General features: G+C 37.3%; 1 protein-coding gene across 2 annotated transcripts in view; it reads right to left on the reverse strand.

The window, feature by feature from the left end:
* The window catches only part of Cp (ceruloplasmin), a 57,900-nt gene that overhangs the window by 27,849 nt on the left and 8,809 nt on the right, over positions 1 to 21,242 (reverse strand). For both annotated transcript variants that reach the window (XM_051185927.1, XM_051185928.1), the window contains exons 4-10: positions 20,935 to 21,108; positions 19,513 to 19,767; positions 18,556 to 18,727; positions 6,191 to 6,330; positions 5,048 to 5,200; positions 2,700 to 2,917; positions 1,022 to 1,172 (exon numbers count right to left, since the gene is read on the reverse strand). In XM_051185927.1, the coding sequence (XP_051041884.1) occupies positions 1,022 to 1,172; positions 2,700 to 2,917; positions 5,048 to 5,200; positions 6,191 to 6,330; positions 18,556 to 18,727; positions 19,513 to 19,767; positions 20,935 to 21,108 (1,263 nt within the window). The remainder of the gene's footprint in view (positions 1 to 1,021; positions 1,173 to 2,699; positions 2,918 to 5,047; positions 5,201 to 6,190; positions 6,331 to 18,555; positions 18,728 to 19,512; positions 19,768 to 20,934; positions 21,109 to 21,242) is intronic.

Below are 21,242 nucleotides of genomic sequence, written 5' to 3' on the forward strand. Positions count from 1 at the left end.
AGTTAAAATATAAAAAAATTGGATACTCATCTTCATTTAAATAAAAATGATGCAGGTTTTTGGGGGTCTTCGGAGTTTTAAAACTATCAATTGATTTTGATGAGAAATCTAGCATAAGAATTATGATGGCAGAGTTCATATTTTTTGAATCATGATGAAAGAGTTCATATTTTTAGACCATTGAAAAAACAAAAGGAGCCAGACATTGGTGGGGCACTCCTTTAATCCCAGCATTTGGGAGGTAGAGGCAGGCAGATCTCTATGAGTTCGAAGCCAGCCTGATCTACAAAGTGAGTTCCAGGACAGGATCCAAAATAAATAAATAAATAAATAAATAAATAAATAAATAAATAAATAAAATAAGAAAAGAAAAAAGAAAAGAAGACTGTCTGCCATTACTGGGCTACAAATGAGATGAGAGCAGCATCTAATCCATTATTCTCAAATTGAACATGCCATCGGAATCAATTAAGGATTGGTTAAATACAGATCCCCAGGACTTACTGCAGTGTTTATAATTCATTAACTCAAAAGTGTGTCCAAGAATTTGCTGTGCTAACAAGCTCTTGGGCAAAGCTGAGGCTCCTAATCTAGGAACGACAAAATTGAATTCAGGGGCCAGCAAGATGGTTCAGCTGATAAAGGCACTTCCTGGGGAAAAGAAAACTGACCTGTGCATGTTGCCACTTGACCCCCAGAGGCACCATGGCATTTACGTATTTATCCCTCCCTTCCTCTCTTTCTCCTTTCCTCCCTACCTCATTACTTCAATCCCTTTCTATCTCCCTTCTCAATAAACCAATGGTATTTATTTTTTTAAAAGACACATTAATCACATTAATATGTCTGTTACATCTGGTTATTCTGAGCCATTTTTATAACCAAAGGTATTGTCTTCAGAGTGCTACTACATTGTTTATTGAAATGTAATGGAAAATGCTGCTCACTTTGTATTTAATTGGTAGTACTATGTATGTACCACTAAAATAGCCTGGGTGGGTGGAGTAGATACAGTACTCACAGTGCATCTTATTAGACTCCTGGAAGTCTTCATCTTTCTTATCCACATGATCAGGTGTAGTTGTGAACATCCTGATATTATCATCCAAGAGTAAACTCTCATTCTCATCAAACACTGTGGGGAACAAGTAGAACTCCTTGTCTACATCTTTCTGCAAATTAAAATAACAATGAAGTGAAGACAGAATGAGTAAAGCAAAAATATTTCTATATACATAATACTCTGTGCACAACCATTTTTTATGAAAGGTAACAGAATTTTATGTATTCCGTTTGGCCACCCAAGTTTTCATTGGTGTCTTTTGAGGACTTACTGTTTAGTATGTAACCTGAGTCTCTGGCATCTGAAATTTCACATTTCCTTCTTCCTTCAAGCCCACAATTGCCCATACAAATTGAAACCACTAAAACAGTTTATTAAAATAGATTTAGATTTGAAATGTCCCCAAAGCCATGTGATAATGAATTAATTTCCAGCGGATGACATGATTGGGCAGTGGTAATTGAGACTTTAGGTCAGGCTCAGTAGAAGGGATAAGGTCACTTGGATTATGCCATTGGGTATCGTAGAATATCTCTCCCCCCTGTCTTCCACCCCTTTTATTCTCCTGCCCCCTACCTTCCATGCATATCTTATTGGCTATCATGAGGATGAACAGGTTTCTTTGACCATATGCATGTGTGTATGTCTACATCACAAAATGGAATGGAACTAGCTGACTGTGATTAAACCCTCTAAAACCAAGAGCCAAAATAGAACCCACACACACACTTAAGTTATTTGTCTTAGACATTTTGTTGCAGTGATAAAAATCTAATATGGGAATGTCTGTGTGCTGGAATCAGAAAAGAAGCCTTCCACACTCCTGAAACTAATAAGACCCCTATGATCCACACAGATCAACTTCAGTGAGGAAATGTCCTGGCAATGAGCTGGAAGAAGGATCCATACAGTCTTCAGGAAGATTAAAATAAAAAACAAACAAGGAAGCAGAAATACTATCTGGTTTTCAGCATGGTCTAATCATTCAGAAGACAATCAGTCAGTAAAATCAATGCAAATGAGCCCTCAGGGAGTCCATCAATGGCCTATCTGGGATGGACAGATACTTATTCCCACCTCCATGGTAAAGTTAATAATCACAGTAGCCCAGACTAGCCTTAGCTGTTATGCTTGTTTGTTTGTTTTATTGAGACAGGATTTCTGTGTATCCTTGACTGTCCTGGAAGTCATTCTGTAAACCAGGCTGGCCTGGAACTCAGAGATCCATTTATCTTTGCCTTCCAAGTATTGGGATTAAAGGCATGTGTCATGATGCTTGACTAAATGTAGTTCTTTTTTCTCCCCCAAGCACTGGGACTGCAGGCATGTATCTCCACACCCATCTTAGAAGACACTGCCTTTGTTTGTTTGAAGTAGGGTCTCATGTAGCCCAGAATTACCTCACATTCTAAGAATATGAGGATAGTCTTGAGCTCTTTATTTTTCTGCCTTCATTTCCCAAAGACTGGGACTACAGGTGTGTAGGGTCACAACATAAAACATTTTGCAAATTTGAAAAATTATGGGATTATAATGGTGAGTCAAAAGGCTATTTTCTTATTGCTATTTTTATCACTATGTGTTCCATTTATAATGAATGTGATTATAACTTTTGTTCTCCCCTGCCTGGGCCTACCTGTTTCCCATTTGCAAGTAAGCTGCCTTTCTTGCATATTTTCATTGGTCCAATAAGCCCAGTGAATATATCTTTGGTGGGGTCTACACCAGAATAATACATCCTAGATAAGCACACAGGATCTGCATAAGTGGGTCCCATTTCTTTAGGGACAGTCCATTCATATATAAAGGTTTCTTTGGGTGCCACATGAGAAGCTGCTTGAGGATGAGGCATACCTACAAGAAAGGTCACAACAGAAAGGTTACATTTATGTTTTCTAATGTGACTATTGAGCCACCCAATAGGCTAAGTTTAGTAATACACTTCTATGTTCTTTTGTCCCAATTAGAATATAATCCCCTTTGTGCTTCCCTGTCAGGTTTCCCAGACTGGTATTATAAACTAAACCCAGGAAGCCCCTAACCCTGACCAATTTTTTCTCTAGGATTGATACCCCTTTTTGTGCTCCAAGAGGGGGTATGTGCATTTTCCTTCAAGAAGAACTAATGATGAAAGCAAATATCACCTCTTGTATCCTGTCAGCTAGAACACTGCCTGACAGTAGCAGGTAATCAGTACATTTTATGTTGAACAAACTGAACAGAAAGTAATCGTAGAATTGAAAGGAACTTAGCAAAGGAACTTAGCTTGTGATCCTTTGCAAATTATCTAAAATTTCACTTGAAACTGAAGCCAGAAAATCCCAATAAGATGCCTATAGTCACATTACAATTGGTGGCAAAATCATGAGTTTTCTTTGGTAAGCCTCAATAAAAAATGTTAGAATATATCCACATTATTGAATGTTTTATAACACTAAAATTATATTAGCTTATAATGTTAAGAGAGCTTGCCATGTATATTTGTATACTATGAACTCAAACATATTTAAATATGATAAAGATAAAGATTATATATATATATATATAATATAGCAGAATTACATATATGTGTGAGGGTGTAAGATTGCTATAGAATTATGGAATGCTAATATTTTTGGTTATAGCTTTCTGTATTTTTCAAATATTCAAAAATGAGCTTCTAAACATTGCAAGAACTTAAAAAAAGATCCACCTTAGCTGGGGTCATCCTTATGTTTCTCTAGAAATTTCCTTAGTGCCTGATTTCTCTTAAAACTATAATGGCTCCCTTTATTAAGGTATCACTTTTCTTGCTCTCCTCTATTCTTCTCCTGACTCAATCTTTCTGATCCCTCATGTTCTCCTCCCTCCTCCTCTTTTCCCCTTCTCTTTTTCCTACTTCCCTTTCCCCCTTCCCATACTCCCAATTGTTCAGAAGCTTTTGTCCCTTTCCCCTTCTCTCGGGGGGGGGGGACCATGTATGTCTCTCTTAAAGTTCTCCTTGTTTCTTTGCTTCTCAAATGATATGACAGACTTTGATGATCCCCAATGGAAGGCCTCCTCTCCCTGAGGAGTGGATGGAAGGTGGGATGGGGGTTCAGTGGGGGGGGGACAGGGGAGAATAGGAGGGAAAGTACACTGGGATTCATAATAAAATAAAAATTTAAAAATCTACCTAATAGTATTTCAGAAATGTATAATAAATACAGCCCAACTAAATTCTTATTAGGAGGAAGAGAGCAACAACTAACAATCTAAGCAATAATGGAGAGGCTACCTTGAATTCCCTTTCCTGATAATGAGATTGATGACTACTTTATATACCATCCTAGAGCCTTGTCTAGTAGCTGATGGATGCAGAAGCAGATATCCACAGCTAAACACTGAGCTGAACTCCTGGAATCCATTGCAGAGAGGGAGCAGTGATGAACAAAGGGGTCAAGATCAGGCTGGAGAAACCCACAGAAACAGCTGACCTGAACAAGGGGAAGTCTGGTATCTGGGAAACCAGCATAGCGCCGGCCCATATCCCTGAATGTGGATATTATGAGGACTAGGCAGTCTATGGGGCCTCTGGTAATGGATCAATATTTATCCCTAGTAAACGGATGGACTTTGGGAGTCCATTCCACACAGAGGGATACTCCCTCAGCCTAGACATATGGGGGAATGGCCTAGGCTCTGCTTCAAATGGTATGACAGACTTTGAAGACTCTGCATGGAAGGCCTCATCTTCCCTGGGGAGCAGAAAGGGCCTGGGATGGAGGTTGGTGGGGGAGCACAGGGGGGATAGGAGGATGTGGAGACTGGGCTTGACATATAAAACAAGCTTGTTTCAAATTTAAATAAAAATTCTTATTAGGATTGGCAGTAGTTATTCAATTAAGGAAGAACAAGGTTCTATAAACTAATTGGAAGACATAGAAAAGGGATTCATTTGCATGATTTCTGAAAGGAACGTGATCATTATTTGACTTTCAGCTTACTCAGGACTGAATTACATACCTCCCTTCAGGGAGTGGGTAGTTGAGGCATAGTATGTCCCCTCATTTTCCACAGTGAATCTCACCCCTGTTGGTTGAATGCTGAGAGGAAATGGTCCTTTGTTATGAAAGGTGACTTTAATGATGTCTCCTACTTCTGCCCAAATGACAGGACCTAGGGACAAAGAGAGTATTTGTTATCTTTATTTGTTGTGTGACATATAGGAAATGCAAACCAGTTACTGGTATTAGCTGTGTCCTCTGAAAAGCATCCGAGGGTCAAGGTGCAGATGTGTAGCAAGTTGGAAAACTTGGTATTTAAAAAAAAAAAAAAACCATTATTGCTACAATGAGGCAAATTTAGAAAAATGCAAAATTCTTTTAATCCAACTTGAGAAAGATTAATTTGTTTATTATCTATCGTCAAGTCAGTAAAATTTGTACTCATGAAAACTAATTCATAGTGTCTATACTCCTATAAAAAAATCTGGAATATCTATACATTCTTCAATCTAGTCTTCTGGTCTGTGTGGCGTTTGTCCTCCAGCCATGATAAGTTTAAGTGTTTTGGATGTGAATGTACAGCTCTAATATTAATATGGTTATCGATTATAAAGATATAGCTATGTAGTATACAAATGTTTACTATAACATTCATAATGACATTTAATGAGTGAATCTGACTCTTATCCCTACTTCTAAGTGTTTACGTCTAATATCTCTTCTAAAGCTTACTGAGATTTCTTGTAGTAGTAACCTTTATTATCTTGACTTTATAGAAAAAAAACAGGCACTGAAAATTAAGTCATTTTCAATAGTCTTGTAGATTATCTCTTGACTGTGTTTACCAGTTATAACTTGGTGCTCATTGGTTAGCAGCCTCTAGGACAGATACAGCCTAGGTCATCAGTAAGCCCACATTTGGTTTCTGAGAAAGAGCACTTTGGCTAAGTCTGTTATTTAAATTGTCACACAGTTTCCCTTACCTCTTCACAATGTAGTGAAGATTTATGGCTGATAATTTACTTTTGTCAAGTGGTAACTAATCTTCTGTGTGCCTGGCTTTTATCTAAAAATCATGCTGCAGGTCCTGACACTTTTTCTCTCTGAAGTTGGGACAATCAAGAAGAAAATTTCCAGCCTGGTGTGCTCTGCTTGGCCTTACCCAGGATTCCAAGATGTTCCTCATCAGGGCCTCTCTGTTTCTGGTTTGTGAAGGAGTCATCTGTATATTCTCGATAAACCATTTTTTTATAAGAGCCACCAATTCTCACAGCACCTTGTTCAAAAAATACCCTTGAATCACTGCCAAAAAGAAAAAAGGGGTTACTTGGGTGTAGAAGTAGAACAGAAGTGCCTATTTACATAGAATCCTAACCAAAAAGGGGAGACTCTGTGTAGTAGTGCTTAGTATCGCATTGTACATGAATTTCACTGAAGAGGCACACAGACCTAGGCCACCCTTGAGGTGTGGTGAAGCAGAAAATCAAGGAAGAAGTTGTATTGTAAAGAGAAGCAAAAACAAATTTTAATATGGCTATGTCACCCCTGTTATGCAATAGAACCCTTTCACCCCATTGTATAGCAGCTATCCTTTGTTGGGTATCAGCATCAGCTTAATGCTTGCCTTTACTTGCTAGAAGTCACATGATAATGCAGTGAGGTTGCTAGTTTTCTCCCATTTACAAACAAAGGAATTCAATTTCAGAAAGTGATAGGATTTTCACAAAACTACCCTGTTGGTATTTAGGCATCTGTACTGGCCTACTCTTGGGGCTCTAACAATTCTGCCATCAGCTGGAGCTACTAAGAGCACCACCGGTGCACATTCTCTCTCTGTGTGCCTCTTTTGCTGCTCCTATCCCCAGAGGACACTCTGATCCCCCATCCCACCTTTTATAATCCCTTTTCTCTAATTAAAAAAAAAGCCTTCATATGAACTCTGCCTCATAGTATTGTTTCTTTTTTTAAATTACAAAACACCCCCATTTATCTCTTCTTCTGTTTGACAAATGGGTTAGCACTAGATTTTCACCAGGCTCTCAGTACTATGTTGATGAGACAATGACAGGCAAGCAGAACTCCTCATCCACATGGATCACACATCTATTAGAGGAGATCAAACTCTAATTATACAAGCTGATTTCATGTAAGTAGAGTGTTGTGGAACATTTATTTCTCCTGAGAAAAGCAGCTAAGGCCACAGTATAGAAACCATTAGAAATGATGTTCTCAAGGTGAGTTGTGGATGGTGGGAAGGGCCAGAAGACTGAAGGATGTTCACACCTCAACCCAAGAGAGAGTCCATGCCAGGCCCCTTCTCTTCCTTATAAAGGATCACCTCTGTACACCAAAGGCACACCCTAAGGCCCATTACCTCATGTCTATTGGCGGAACAAGATGCCACTACATGTAGCATGTAGGAAGCACAAAGGAACAAGAGTATGTCATGAATATACCGTGTTCTACTGTGATCATATTTGTTTTATTCTCTAAGAAATAAAGCTTTCTTGAAGATCAGAGAGTGGAAGTAGACACTATCTAGCAATAGTGGTCAAGCATTGGTGGCACACTCCTTTGATCCCAGCACTTGGCATCTTATGCCTTTGATTCCAGATGTCTTCAATCCAAGCACTGGGGATGTGGAAATAGGAATATAAGGAGGATGGAGACAGGTTCTCTATGGAGTTATAGTGTAGTGAGATATCCACTCCACCTGCAACTGTTGCATTGACTTCGACAATGGGGGCATGGAGACAGATGTGGGCATGACCAAGGGGGACTACGTCTGGGGTCCTGGACTCCAGGCCTCTCTCTTGCTTCATGGTCAGAGAAAAAGAGCATCCAGAGAAATCCTTTGGACAGGAACCTGCAGATGGTCATTTGTTTCTGGTGTAAGTGATTTCTCCCTGAATAAACATCCATCAACCTATTATTTCCCAGATTCTTATTTATCTCCTGACATATGATGTCAGAAGTGGGATATAGATTTTCATGGGATCTAGGGAATTAGGTTTCACCCAGGCAGCGACATCTGCACTGTTCCACTTCATCCCTCCACCTCAGCTATTTGGCAATCACTTGCAGTTTCTCTACTCCCCTGCCCCCTGGTCTGCTATCTGATCTGTGGTTTCTTTGCTTCAGAAAGTGCTCACATGTGCCCACCCGCTGCCTGCCACCCACCACTGCCACCATAGCTGCTACCATCGACCCCAACCTGAACATGGGCAAGGTCCCTTGACTAAACCAGCAGGACACACTGTAGCTGGTGGGATGTTTGTGTCTGCCCTGCAATTCCTTTATCTCCTAAGTGGCCCTGAGACTGCACTCACTACTACTGCTGCCCATCTCTCCCTGTTGTGCTAAGACCTGGTCCTACCCAACCTGGATTGTTCTTTGGTCTCCAGTCTTTCTGCTAGCAGAGGTGAGACCTGTTGGCCAAGTGGTCCCAGCAATTTACACAAGGCTTTTTTCACTCCTCCATTTAACAAAATTTTGTTTAGTTTTAAGAACTATTCTACAGGCACTGGGATCCGAAGGATCTCCTGCTGCCAGACACTATTTGCTGATACACCTGCACACCTACTGGCTAGGAGCAATTACTACAATCTGAGATCTGCAACTAAAAGCATCATATTTCCAAGACAGTAGGGTTATATTAAAGTAATTACAATGTCCTTTGCAATTTAAGCTGATATAATAAATGAGATCAATTATTCCATACCAATGGTAGATAATCTTATGATGCAGGACATTAGGAATCTTTTTGTTTCATATATAGAGGGGATCTTAGAAGAGGACCATGCCTTAGCCAAAATATACATTTTCCTAATAATAGCAATTAGTTTCATAATCAATATAATATTCTTAAAAGAAAGGGTTTGAGATTAGAGCAAAGAATAAGGAACTTATACAAACCATAGGACACTTAGTAACAAGGATTCAGAATATTAAAAATGACAATGGAGATCTGAAAAACAGAATGCAAACCATAGAATGCTTAGAAAAAAAGATTCAGAATATTGAAGATGGCAATGGAGATCTGACAGGCAGAATACAAAACACGGATCATAAAAATGACCAACTAGAAAACAGAATTGTTTCATGTCCACTGCTTCAATCACCAAAATAGAAACAATGCAATGAATTAACACACTAGCAGAAATAGCTCTTTCCTTGTCTGATGAATGAATAATAAGATTAAAAAACTGGAACATCAGATTGAAAAACTGGCAGATATATTTTGTTCCATGTCTGAGGATAATGGCAAGCTATCAGACAGATTGTTTCTGGAAGACAGTTTACTTGCCATTCAGGTAATATCTAAGGATGAGAATATTAGAAGCATAAAATCATTCATAGTTGGCGATAATAAGAAATTGTCTGATTCAATGAAGTCTCTGGAAAGTTATATGATTCAAGAAGTTCAAACACTCAGAGAAACAATGGTGAATAGATTGCAGGCCTTACAAGACCTTCAATCTGATACACCAGAAGAAGAGGTATAGGTAATAGGGCATGGAAGAGATTTAAAATTTCCTATACATTTCAGGGTCAGAGGAGACCTGCCTAAAGTCATTATAACATCACCGATGGCTTTCCTAGTACTTCTTCCTGAAAAACCACCAGTAGCAGCAACAACAACAACAACAAAAATACCTAAAAGGTTTTGTTGCATATCAGTGGGAACCAATAAGAATGAAAGATTTAAAAGGTATTAAGTAAGCAGTAGTCTCTTATGGCATGCACTCACTATATGTGAAGCAATTAGTAGAATCATGGGCAACGAATAATGAGGTAATCCCTAGGTATTGTGATGAATTGATATCATCTGTCTCAATTTTGTGGGCTTTATGGAGAGAAAAAGCAAAATCTCTTGAACTTCATGGCTTAAAGAAAGGTTATAAAACTCCCCAAGATAAAATTCTTGATATGGGTCTTTATGTCGATTCAGAAACCCAAGCTGCATATGATGAACACATCTTATCTCTATGCAGTACATCACTTTGAATGCTTGGGATAAGGTTCATGAATCAAGGGAGAGAATAGAATCCTATGCCAAGGTGAGGCAGCAACTGACAGAATGCTTTAGCGTATTTCTACAAAGATTGTCTAGAGCAATGCCACTAGAGTTAGCAGACCCAGATTCTGGGTGAATACTCAGAATCATTAGCTTATGAGAATGCGAATCCACAATGCAAATAAGTGCTTTGGCCCATAAAACTCAGATCAGCACCATTGGAAAAATGGATCCTGCATACAGCCAACATTGAGTATAATGACCATGACACTGAAGCTTGGGTAAGAGAAGTGATACCTAAAGGTTTGAGAAGACATCAAGAAAAAGATGCCTGAACTGTGGCAACACAGAAGCTTGGTTAGGAAAAGAGATCTCCAAAGGTTTGAAAAGACATGAAAATGCATAGGATATCTAAGAAGAAATTGTAGGCAAAGCATTCCTAGAAATAACACTCCTAGGAATGAATCGAACAGAAGACCTCAGCCTTCTGGATTATGTAGAAGATGTGGCAAAGGCTGACACTAGACCAATGAATGTATATTGACCAGAGACAAGCAAGGAAACCCTTTATAATTGGAAACTCCATGGGACCTCTCAAAGGCCCCCATGTCAAAGGTGGTCCATACATTCCCAGTCATTTTTTAGAACAATCCCATGACAATTAGAAAATCCAGTGCCTGTTGCAAAAAACAAAACAAAACAAAACAAAACAACAACAACAACAAAAACATACTGCTCTGGGTGACAGATTAACTATGGAAGATGAATGAAACATAAATGGAGAAAACAAAAAATTTATATTTTGGCAAATGTCTATAAACATTCAAAGACCTAAATTGAGAGTAAAGATGAATGATTAGTAGAGGGGATCCTCGACACTGGCGCTGAAGTGACCATTATAACTAATAAATCTTGGCCTCCAAGATGGCCCCTACAAGAGGTGAATGTTCAATTCTTAGGGATTGGAACCCTATCTGAGGTCAAACAGAGCATGAGATGGGTTGAATGTATAAGACCAGAAGGACAAGAGGAAGGGCAGACCATATGTGTCTGATATAGCAATACATTTATGGGTTCATGATGTATTGCAGCAAGGGCATACAGAGATTAACATTCTTCCAATATTAGATATGAACCATAAATGAACTCGTGGTTGTAGAAAAAATATTGTAAATTACTATACATGACAGACATCAATTATCCAGGCTGTACAAAAACAGACTACAAGTGCCAAACTAACAGAGGAACCAAAAGCCTTACCCTTACAATGGCTAACAGATGAACCTGTCTGGGAGGGCAATGGCCTATGACCTCTGAGAAGTTAGAGGCATTAGAAAACCTGGTTCTAGAACAGGTTAATACTGGACATATCAAAGAATCTACCAGCCCTTGGAATTCTCCAGTATTTGTTATCAAAAAGAAATATAGGAAATGGAGAATGCTTACAGATCTGAGAGCCGCTAATAAAGTTTTCCAGCCCATGGGCTCTCTACTTCCTGGAATGCCCTTGCCTTCTCTGATCCCTAAAAAATGGCCTATTATAGTTATTGATTTAAGTTTGCTTCTTCATTATACCTTTACAAGAAAAAGATAAAGAAAAATTTTCCTTCACAGTACCTAATAACAATATTTCTCAGCTGGTCAAGAGATATCAGTGAATATTTTGCCACAGGGAACGCTAAATAGTCCCACACTGTGCCAATATTTTGTAGAAACATCTTTGGAAATAATTCATAAACAGTTTCCACAATCAATTTACCATTACATGGATGATATATGGTTGGCTGGTTCTAAAGTAGAAATATTAGAAAAAAATGTTTGAGGAAGTTTTATCTCATTGAGGATTACAAATTGGCCCTCAAAAAATACAAAGAGGAGATTTTTGTCTATTAATTAGAATATAAAATATATCACAAAAAGTACAAATCAGGGGAGATGGTTACCAGACTCTTAATGATCTTAAAAAATTAGTAGGAGAGATTTCTCAACTTTCCTACTACTCTCAACTGCATTATTGGAGTAGAAGGGCATGATTTGAAAAAGTTGAAAATGGCCCTAAAAGGGGACAAGGACTTAACTAGTTCATGAATGCTATCAGCTTAAGCTGAAAAGGAATTAGAATAAGTAGAAAAGAGGATAGTAGAAACACTTGTAGACCATGGGGATCCCAAACTAGACTGTATTCTGATTATATTACCATCTAGAGAATATCCTTCAGGGATTTTGATACAGATGTAAGATATCATATTAGAATGAATATTTCCACTACATAAACAGAATAAAAAAATAAAAACATACGTAGACTCTTACTTGATTTTAAAGGCAAATTAAGACTTTTTCAACTGACAGGAAGATACCCAGTAGAAATTATAGTACCTTAACAAATGAGGAAATTTCCTCCCAATAGAAAGTAACTTTTTGGGAACAATTAGCAACAAATATCCTAAAAGTGAAAGAATAAAACTCATAAAGAAAATGATTTGGATCCTTCAATGCTTCATAAGAAAAAGAGCAATCTCTGGAGTTCCTACATTCTATACTGATGCAAACAAACTAGGTAAGGCAGTATATAAATCAGGAAATTTAAGTAAAGTAGTTCAAAGCCCTTATAACTCTGTACAAAAGGCAGAATTGTACGCCATTCTCATGGTACTTATGGATTTTACGGAACCTCTCAATATAGTTACTGACTCTCAATATGCAGAGAGAGTTATCTTACACATTGAGACTATAATTTATTCCAGATGATACAGAATTAACTTCATTGTTTATACAACTACAAGAAACTCTCATGAATAGGACTCATCTTATATAAATACAACAAACATCAGATTCCATATGGGTTTTTTCCAGGTCCTCTAGCACAGACAATGATGAAATTGATTGATTATTAATAGGAAGTATGCTAGAGGACTTGGCGTTTCATAAAAACACCATGAGAACAGCAAAGGTTTAAAAAGGAATTGTTTCTATCACTTGGCAACAAGCTAAGAAAATAGTAAGGAAATGTCCTACTTGTTCATTCTATAACTAACTCCTCTATGACCAGGCAGTAATCTTAAAGGTAAATGGGAATGAAATAGGGCAAATGGATTTATTTTGCAGAATTTGGAAAATTAAAATATGTGCACCATTCTATACACAGATTTTCAGGGTTTCAATGCCCTGAGCTCTGAAAATGCTGATTCTGTTATCTGACACCTATTAGAGGTAATCGCCATTATGGGCATACCTGCACAAATAAAAACGGACAATGCTCTGGCATATGTCTCCAGCAAATTGAAATAGTTTTTTTTAATATTATAGCATAAAGCACATAACTGGTTTACCACACAATCCTACAGGACAAGTAGTAGTTGAGAGATCTAATCATACTTTAAAGGAAATGCTCTATAAACAGACAGGGGGAACCCAGATACCTAAACACAGATTACATACTGCTTTATTAATATTAAACTTTCTTAATGCCAATGAGAAAGGAAAAACAGCCACAGAAAGACACTGAACAATAGAAAAAAACTTCTGAACTAAAACAGCCCGTGTACTTCAAGGATGTATTGACCTCAGTATGGAAATCAGGATATGTGCTATGTTGGGGTAGGGGTTTTGCCTTTATATCTGTGGAAGAAGAAAGGTTGTGGATACCATCTAAGTTGATCAAGATCCGAGTTGAAAAAGAGAAGCCTCTTAATGAGGAGAAATGACAAGTCATCCACCAAAGTATTTCCCATGAGTTGTATATTGCCTTTCCCAATATGCATACCTATAAAAGTTGAATTTTTTATGTTGATATTGATGTTTAAGTTTTCCATAAGAAACAATAACAATTCCTAACAGCAATGTTTTAACGCTCCAGAAAGAAGATGGGGCCCCACTTTATCATTTCCACTTGATTCAATCTGGTGCATACAAACATCACCCTAAAACCAATTTGGGACTGTAAAGCTTGAGACAGCTACAGACTAGCTAGCTGAGATGCTGCACCTTCTTATTACATCCTGGTCAGAATTTTAGATAGAACTTCAGTCAAGCATTTCATGCCACTCAGAGACTAGCTGCAAATGTTGCAGATAGTCCCCTCAAAATATTTTGCTGCCTTAAATTTTTTTCCCTGCAGGATCCCAAGGAGTCATCATCATCCTTTTTCAGCTGGAAGTAATCTTAAGATGACGGTGCCCCCTACTGTTTGCATTTAGGAATAATAAGGCGCAGATTTGGGTATTGCTTTTAGATAAATATTGGGTATAGTTGGGAAGGGTATGGTTTAGATGGGATATAGGTAGATTAACTTATCTTCTTGTGAATTATCTTAGTAATTATTTAATACAATTTACATTGTTATAGATTCTTATATGTTGTAACGTATGTAAAATTAAGTTTGTATTCCTTTCTAGGATAATTTGTATATTGTATCTTGTAATATTGTGTAAGATTTTTCTCTTATGATGTTTTGTGCATCATATTCTATGTATGTATATCTTTACATATGTTAAAGATATTTTGCATATTGATACAATTTAGGATTTTTTATCATGTTGCACTATACAGTTCTTATACAGTTTTACCACTGGTCAAGACATTTCAATTCTACCTCTGTATTAGAGATTTCAATATTATATATACCTACCTACATACATACATACATACATACATACATACATATATATATATATTGTTAAAGTCATTGTACTTGCTAATTACTTAGGGTAGTTTCAACCATTCATATAGCTAGGTTCCTGAGTATTACAGATTATCATGAGTATTACAGATTATCTTTTCCCATGTTTATATATATATATATATATATATATATATATATATATATATCCTTTATTTTACATATCGATCCCAGTTCCCTCTCCCTCCCTGCTTCCCATGCCCCTGGCCCCCCTCCCATTCCACCCTCCTCATTCCACATGGAGGATGATACCCTACACAAGGAATCATCAAAATCTGTCAAGTCATTTTCGCCCATATTTCTTATACCTATGAGATTAGTCAGACATAGATGTTAGATCTTCAAACACTTTATAAACCTACAGAACATTGTATCTAAATGTTTTACTATGAGTACTCCATTGACACAGAGCACTGAACATTTCCTGAGAATATGTTGGGCACTGATACCACTCTTTCTAGAGTCCATCCTTTCTTCGGCTAATGGCCTCTTGGGCAAAGAACTGCTCCCACTTCAACAACTGACTTTGGACATGCTGTCCTACTGTGTGTTCAGAAGACAAGCATAGAAGACTGCTGAACCTTGCCGAGTCAGGGTAAGACAGCCTTTCTACCCCCCTGCATCTGTTTGCCCTGATGTTACTGTGACTGTTCAGGTAGCCTGCTGTTTCTGTCTTCGCTGCACCTTTTGGAAGCTTTTTGCCTGCACTTTCTGCCTACCCTAGCATTGTTATCTTCCTTCCCAGATCTTTGATGAGGGTGAAGATTAGACTGTCACAATTATTGCTCTCTCTTCGTAGATAGAGATATTAGTTACAAGACAAGCTTTTCAGCTTAGGGCAATCTATAGTAATCTCTGTTATGCCTTTACCCTAGGACTGGATATGTGGTTTTTGTCATTTGCTCTTTTACCTCACTGGCAATAGGTCTTAAGCTTGTATGTTCTTATTTTTCCTTTTTCATGAGCATACTTTATATTTACTGACTTTGTATATAGTTTTCTATAAAGCCTAAATCTTTTCTTTAGGCTAGAAGGGGAATTGTAGTGAGGTATCCACCCCACCTGAGACTGTTGCACTGACCACGCCCATTGGGGCATGGGGACAGGTGCGGGCTTGATGAAGGGGGACTAGGTCTGAGGTCCTGGAACCCAATTCTCTCTCTTGCTTCCTGGTTGGAGACAGAGAGCATCAGGAGGCATCTTTGGGATGGGAACTGTGGGCAGTCATCTGTTTGTGGTGTGATTTCTCCCCAAATAAACATACATCAGCTTATCGTTTCCCAGATTCGTATTTATCTCCCCAATATTATAGGAATATAAGGTAAATGGAGATATAATCTCTCATCCTTTCAGTCTGAGAATTCCAAGAGATAGGAGCTGAGGCCCTTTGGTCTGAGAATATAGTACAGGTAAGGAGACTCTCTAGTAGTTGGCTCCTTTACTTCTCTGATCTTTCAACATTTACTCTGATACTGGATTCCAGGTCTTTATTATTAAGACCAATTAGATTTATGCTTTATTCCACAGCAAGAATCCTTAAGCCTTCCCTCTTTAACCTCCCTTTTGCCTGAGAAATTTTTAAAAGACCCAGAGTACAGAATGTATGTATGTATGTATGTATGTATGTATATATGTATGTATGTGTGTGTATCTATATCTCTATACATATGATTTGCAAGTCACATATTGCAGAAAAGAAACCATAAATTTATTTAAAGGTAACTTCTGAATTTTGTCTCTTATTTAAAATGAAATACATTTGCATACTAATGAGGTGGCTGTGCTTGTTTATCCTCACAAAATGAATTAAGTGTTGGCTGAATATCACTACCCTAGAACATGATGTCTTAAACATTTTTTAGGGAAGATTGATATTTTGGTTTTCTAATTGTTAGTATGGAACGTATAGGGTACAAAGTGGTAAGTTTAAAGTCATTTCAGAAACTGTTGGACATTCTGCTTTAATCCCAAGCAAATATTCATTTAACAATTTTGTGTGTGAGTGAAACCGAGTCAGCAAATCAAAGAACAACTTTTTTGTTTTGTTTATTTTTTGAGATAGGGTTTTTCTGGACCTCCCTTTGTGGACCAGGCTGGCCTCAAACTTGAACTCACAGAGATATGCCTGCCTCTGCCTCCTGGGTGCTAGGATTAAAGGCTGTGCCGCCAGTACCCAGCTCAAATGGCAATTTTAAAAATCAAACCTTGTGACAAATACAGTCCAAAGATATACCAGTTTGTACTTGCATGCTGAGTGGCAGACAAAAACAGTGAGATTTTGTTTGCTGTAAGTTAACCATATGTTTGTGTAAGAATAGAAAACTCTGTATATACAATAACAACACTGTAATTCATAACATACAGCAAGTATCTTCACTCTGAGCTGAAGACTTTCAGGCAGCTGAGATGACAGTGTGTGGCACAATGGCTTACAAAGAGCAAAGTGTGAATGTTGTGCATTTAAGCCTAAGGCTGTAGAGAAATCATATGATAGAACACAGGAAAGTACCCCCTAAAATACCTTGTATTCATAATACATTAGGTTTTTAGTTAATTTTTGTGTTTTGTGAATTCAAAAAACTTCTACTGTTGACAAAATATTCCGGATCTTCACATTCATTTGTGTAGACCCATGTGGGGTAGAAACCAACAATTGATGAGGCAGGCCTGTAAATCATAGCAGAAGCAGAGAATATAGGGCAGAAGAATAAGGAATGAGGCCTGAAGAGATAAGCGGACAAGCAGACCTGGTTAATGTTTGGGTATTCCATTCCATGGCAATAATGAATAATTTAAGGCTTCATGATGAGTATTTTAGGAGGAGCTCTGCAAAAGTTGCTTAGAGAAAAAGTTATGAAATAAAATACTATGGGAGGAAGGCCAGTCAGAAGCAGCTTTTTTTTTTTTTTAAACTTCAGTAAAAGATGATGAGGTGTTTTGTAGTATTAGCAAAGTAGATGAAGGGAAGCAGGCAGCTTTCAGAGAATTGTATCTGCCAAGGAAAGTTGCTGGGAGATGTCATTAAAACCGGGACTTAGTCTATGCTTTAGGAGATACAGACCTGGGCACAACCAGGCCAACTCTCCAACACTGAGTAACACAGAATACTTTATTAAATGTTCAAAAGGGGAAACTTCTTTTAGAAATAAGTCACAGAAAGAGATTCTATGAAACAGTGATGTCTGTGAAACTGTTAGTTTATGCTAAGGCTCACTGCCAATACAATCTGTGTATAGACATGGATTAATGGCATCTTTTAGACATTAAAAAATGAACACTTTTATTTATTTTGTGTATATGTATCTATTTGTGCTGTGGTGTGTATATAAAGGTCAGAGGACAGCTTTCAAGAGTCAGTTATCTCCTTCCTCCCTTGTGGGCCCTAGGGATGGAGATGGTACTCAGTTTATTAGGCTTGGCAGCAAGTGCCTTTACCCACTGAATTATATCCATGATGCCGACTGACTTTTGAGATATTACCTTGTTTAATTTGTGAAAAGTTGCAGATAGGAAAGGAAGACTAAGAAAAGAATGTATCAGCTTATGAAACTCAGCCAGACACATACAAAGAGTGACCTGTGTGCAACAGAGGACACCATTTAGAGGGAAAGAATACAGAAGAAAAAATTTGGTTGAGTATCTGACAAAGAAATAATATTCAGGCTATATAATACTCCTAAAAAATTAATACCAACAGGAACAAATTACTAGAAAACTGGGCAAAGGACGTAGATGGAAATTTCTCTGAAGAACATATATGTATGACCAGTAAGCCTTGCATAGACATTTAATGTAATTACTCATAAAGAAAATGGTTTTGGTGGGGAGCTACCTTTCTGGAGCTGTTAAGCTGTCTCCAGTGAAGATGTCTGTTCCAGAAGGAGCATAGTTCCAGATGATCTCTTCAGCAGCAATGTAATAGTGTCTCACATGTTTTGTCTGGGTATCAGACTCTGATGAGGGCTTGTTACAGTTTTGAACTTTGAAAAATGCCTGCAAACCAGCTGAAACACCAAAGAGAAGTCTCTGGTGAATTGTGGGAATTTCTGATGAGATGACAGGTGGAAACTGAGTACATTGACAGAGATAATGCAATAAAACATGACAAACAGCCATGAACAGACTACTGATGAAAAATTTAAGTTTTTAAACAGACACAAAACTTTTAATGTATTTATGGCAGAAAGGAAACATTAAGCTTGTGAGTTTTCAAAGTAAGATACCAGTCTTTGTGGGATCCCCCTCGAGAGGCTAGTGATTCAATGTCACATAACCATTAAAATTTTCATTGAACAAACCTTTTATTTTGAGGGGGTTGGCTGTTTTAAAATAAAAGTCTAATTTCCTTGGTAAATAAATTTCTCAAAAATTATTTCAAGAGCTACGAATGTTCTTATAACTTGTGCTACAGAAACAGTAATGATATTTGCAAGTTAAGACAAAGAACAGGTACATCACATAAATAAAAAGTTGGTTTTACATGACATAAGTTAAAAAAACTACTTACCAGCATAAAGTATAAATCTATTTTCATACAATTTATTTTTATATCGACAAATTACAAGTGATACCATATTTTCATGGCAGAAGCCATTGCTATATTCCAGAAATTAATTTTTTTCAGATTTCATTACTTTATAAACATTCCAGGCTTACATGATTTTATTAAATTATGATGTAAATATTATGGAGATAAAACTAAGGTAATAATTCAGTGTTCAGATTACTTAATTAGTTGTTTGATTCTACTTTTCCTCAACCATATTTTATTAGAGGGGAAGATGATTACCTTTCAAATGGTTTAGGTTCTGGCAACTGAGCATCCAGACTCCAGGATTCTGAGCCACCATAAAAGCATCAAATAGGGTGGCAGGGAACAGGTTGATTGTATCAGTACGGTAGTTCTTGCTGGTCAGGGCTTGACCATGAAAAAATGCTGCATGCACATCAATTTCATTACCCATACCAAAAAGATACCATTTCACTCTGTCTTCTGCACACATGATGAGTCCTGGGAGGCTTCCAAATGTGTATCCATTCATAGCTGCAAATCAAGATTAGAATTTTTGTCTCGTAGATATTGGTTCTTGAGATACTGATAGTTATCTCTACTGAAACAGAACCACTTTGGTATAGAAAATATCTACCATACTTGCAGTTACTCTATCCCATATTCATGCTGAACATTGCTAATCAATCACGTACTCTTTCCTTTTGGGACCTTAGTTTATCCTAAGTCTCACTGCCAATACAATACTGAAGATGAATGCAAACTAGAAGTAAAACCTCACTTAGTCAATATATATATATATATATATATATATATATAGAGAGAGAGAGAGAGAGAGAGAACATTCAGTTAAAGTTAAAATATTGAAGGTTATTTAATAGTCAGTTGTTAACCACATTTGTAGGCAAAAGACAGACAATTTAAATTTCTTCTTTTTGCTTAGGACTTTCTGGACTTAATGAATTTCTTTTACAATGACAACATCAAGTAAAAATGTTTCTAAGATGGAAAGACACAATTAAACATGTGTGCATTAAATTCCAATTGATGATTTTTCTTATAAATTAAGGAACATTTTGGTGATTCTGGCTTTTACCTGCCTAATATTTAGACAGTGTGCTGGCTAGTTTTGTGTCACCTTGGCACAAGCTACAGTCATCTGAGATGAGGCAGCCTCAGTTGAGAAATTGCCTCCAAAGATATGGTCATATGCAAGCCTGTAGGTTATTTTCTTAGTTTGTAATTAATGTGGAAATGTTCAAATGTTCAGCCTATTGTAGGTGATACTACATCTGAGCTGGTGGTCCCAAGTGATATATATATATATATATATATATATATATATATATATATATATATATATATTCAGGCTCTGCAAGCCCTTAGCTGTAAGTCAGTAAGCATCACTCTCAATAGCCTTAGTGTCAGCTCTGGCCTCCAGGTTTCCATCCTTTTTGAGTTCCTGCCATGACTTTGATGGACAGTGACATGAAAGTGTAAGCCAAATCAACCCTATCTTGTCAAAGTTGCCTTTGGTCATGCTGTTTCATCACAGCAATAGTTACTCTAACTAGGAAGTCAGATATCAAATTGCATGTCCAATGTGTTTTGTTATTAGGGCCACTGGGTAGGAGTATGTATGTGAGAGAATAATCTTGAAAGAATTATTGAAAAAAACTTCTATATCTTTTGAAATCTTACAGTACATCCTGTTGCTCTCCTGGAAGTCTTCATTGTCTTTGTCAACTTTTTCTGGTTCAGAGCAGAAGGTTTTGATGTTATCTTCAAGATACCAGCTAAGATTTTCATCCACCACAGAGAACATTACTACAAATTCTTGGTCAATATTTTTTTCTTTTTCTTTATCTAGAGAACCTGAAGTAGAAATTTGTAAATTAGTAGATCTGAATTTTCTGCATGTGATTCAGCACAGTTTTAGGTGATTAGAGCTTCTTTTTTAAATTTAGTGTTCATTTTTTAAAAAATAAACCACAGATCTGGACATGCTA

This window comes from Phodopus roborovskii, unplaced genomic scaffold (genome assembly GCF_943737965.1).
Source record: "Phodopus roborovskii unplaced genomic scaffold, PHOROB, whole genome shotgun sequence".
NCBI classification, from domain to species: domain Eukaryota; kingdom Metazoa; phylum Chordata; class Mammalia; order Rodentia; family Cricetidae; genus Phodopus; species Phodopus roborovskii.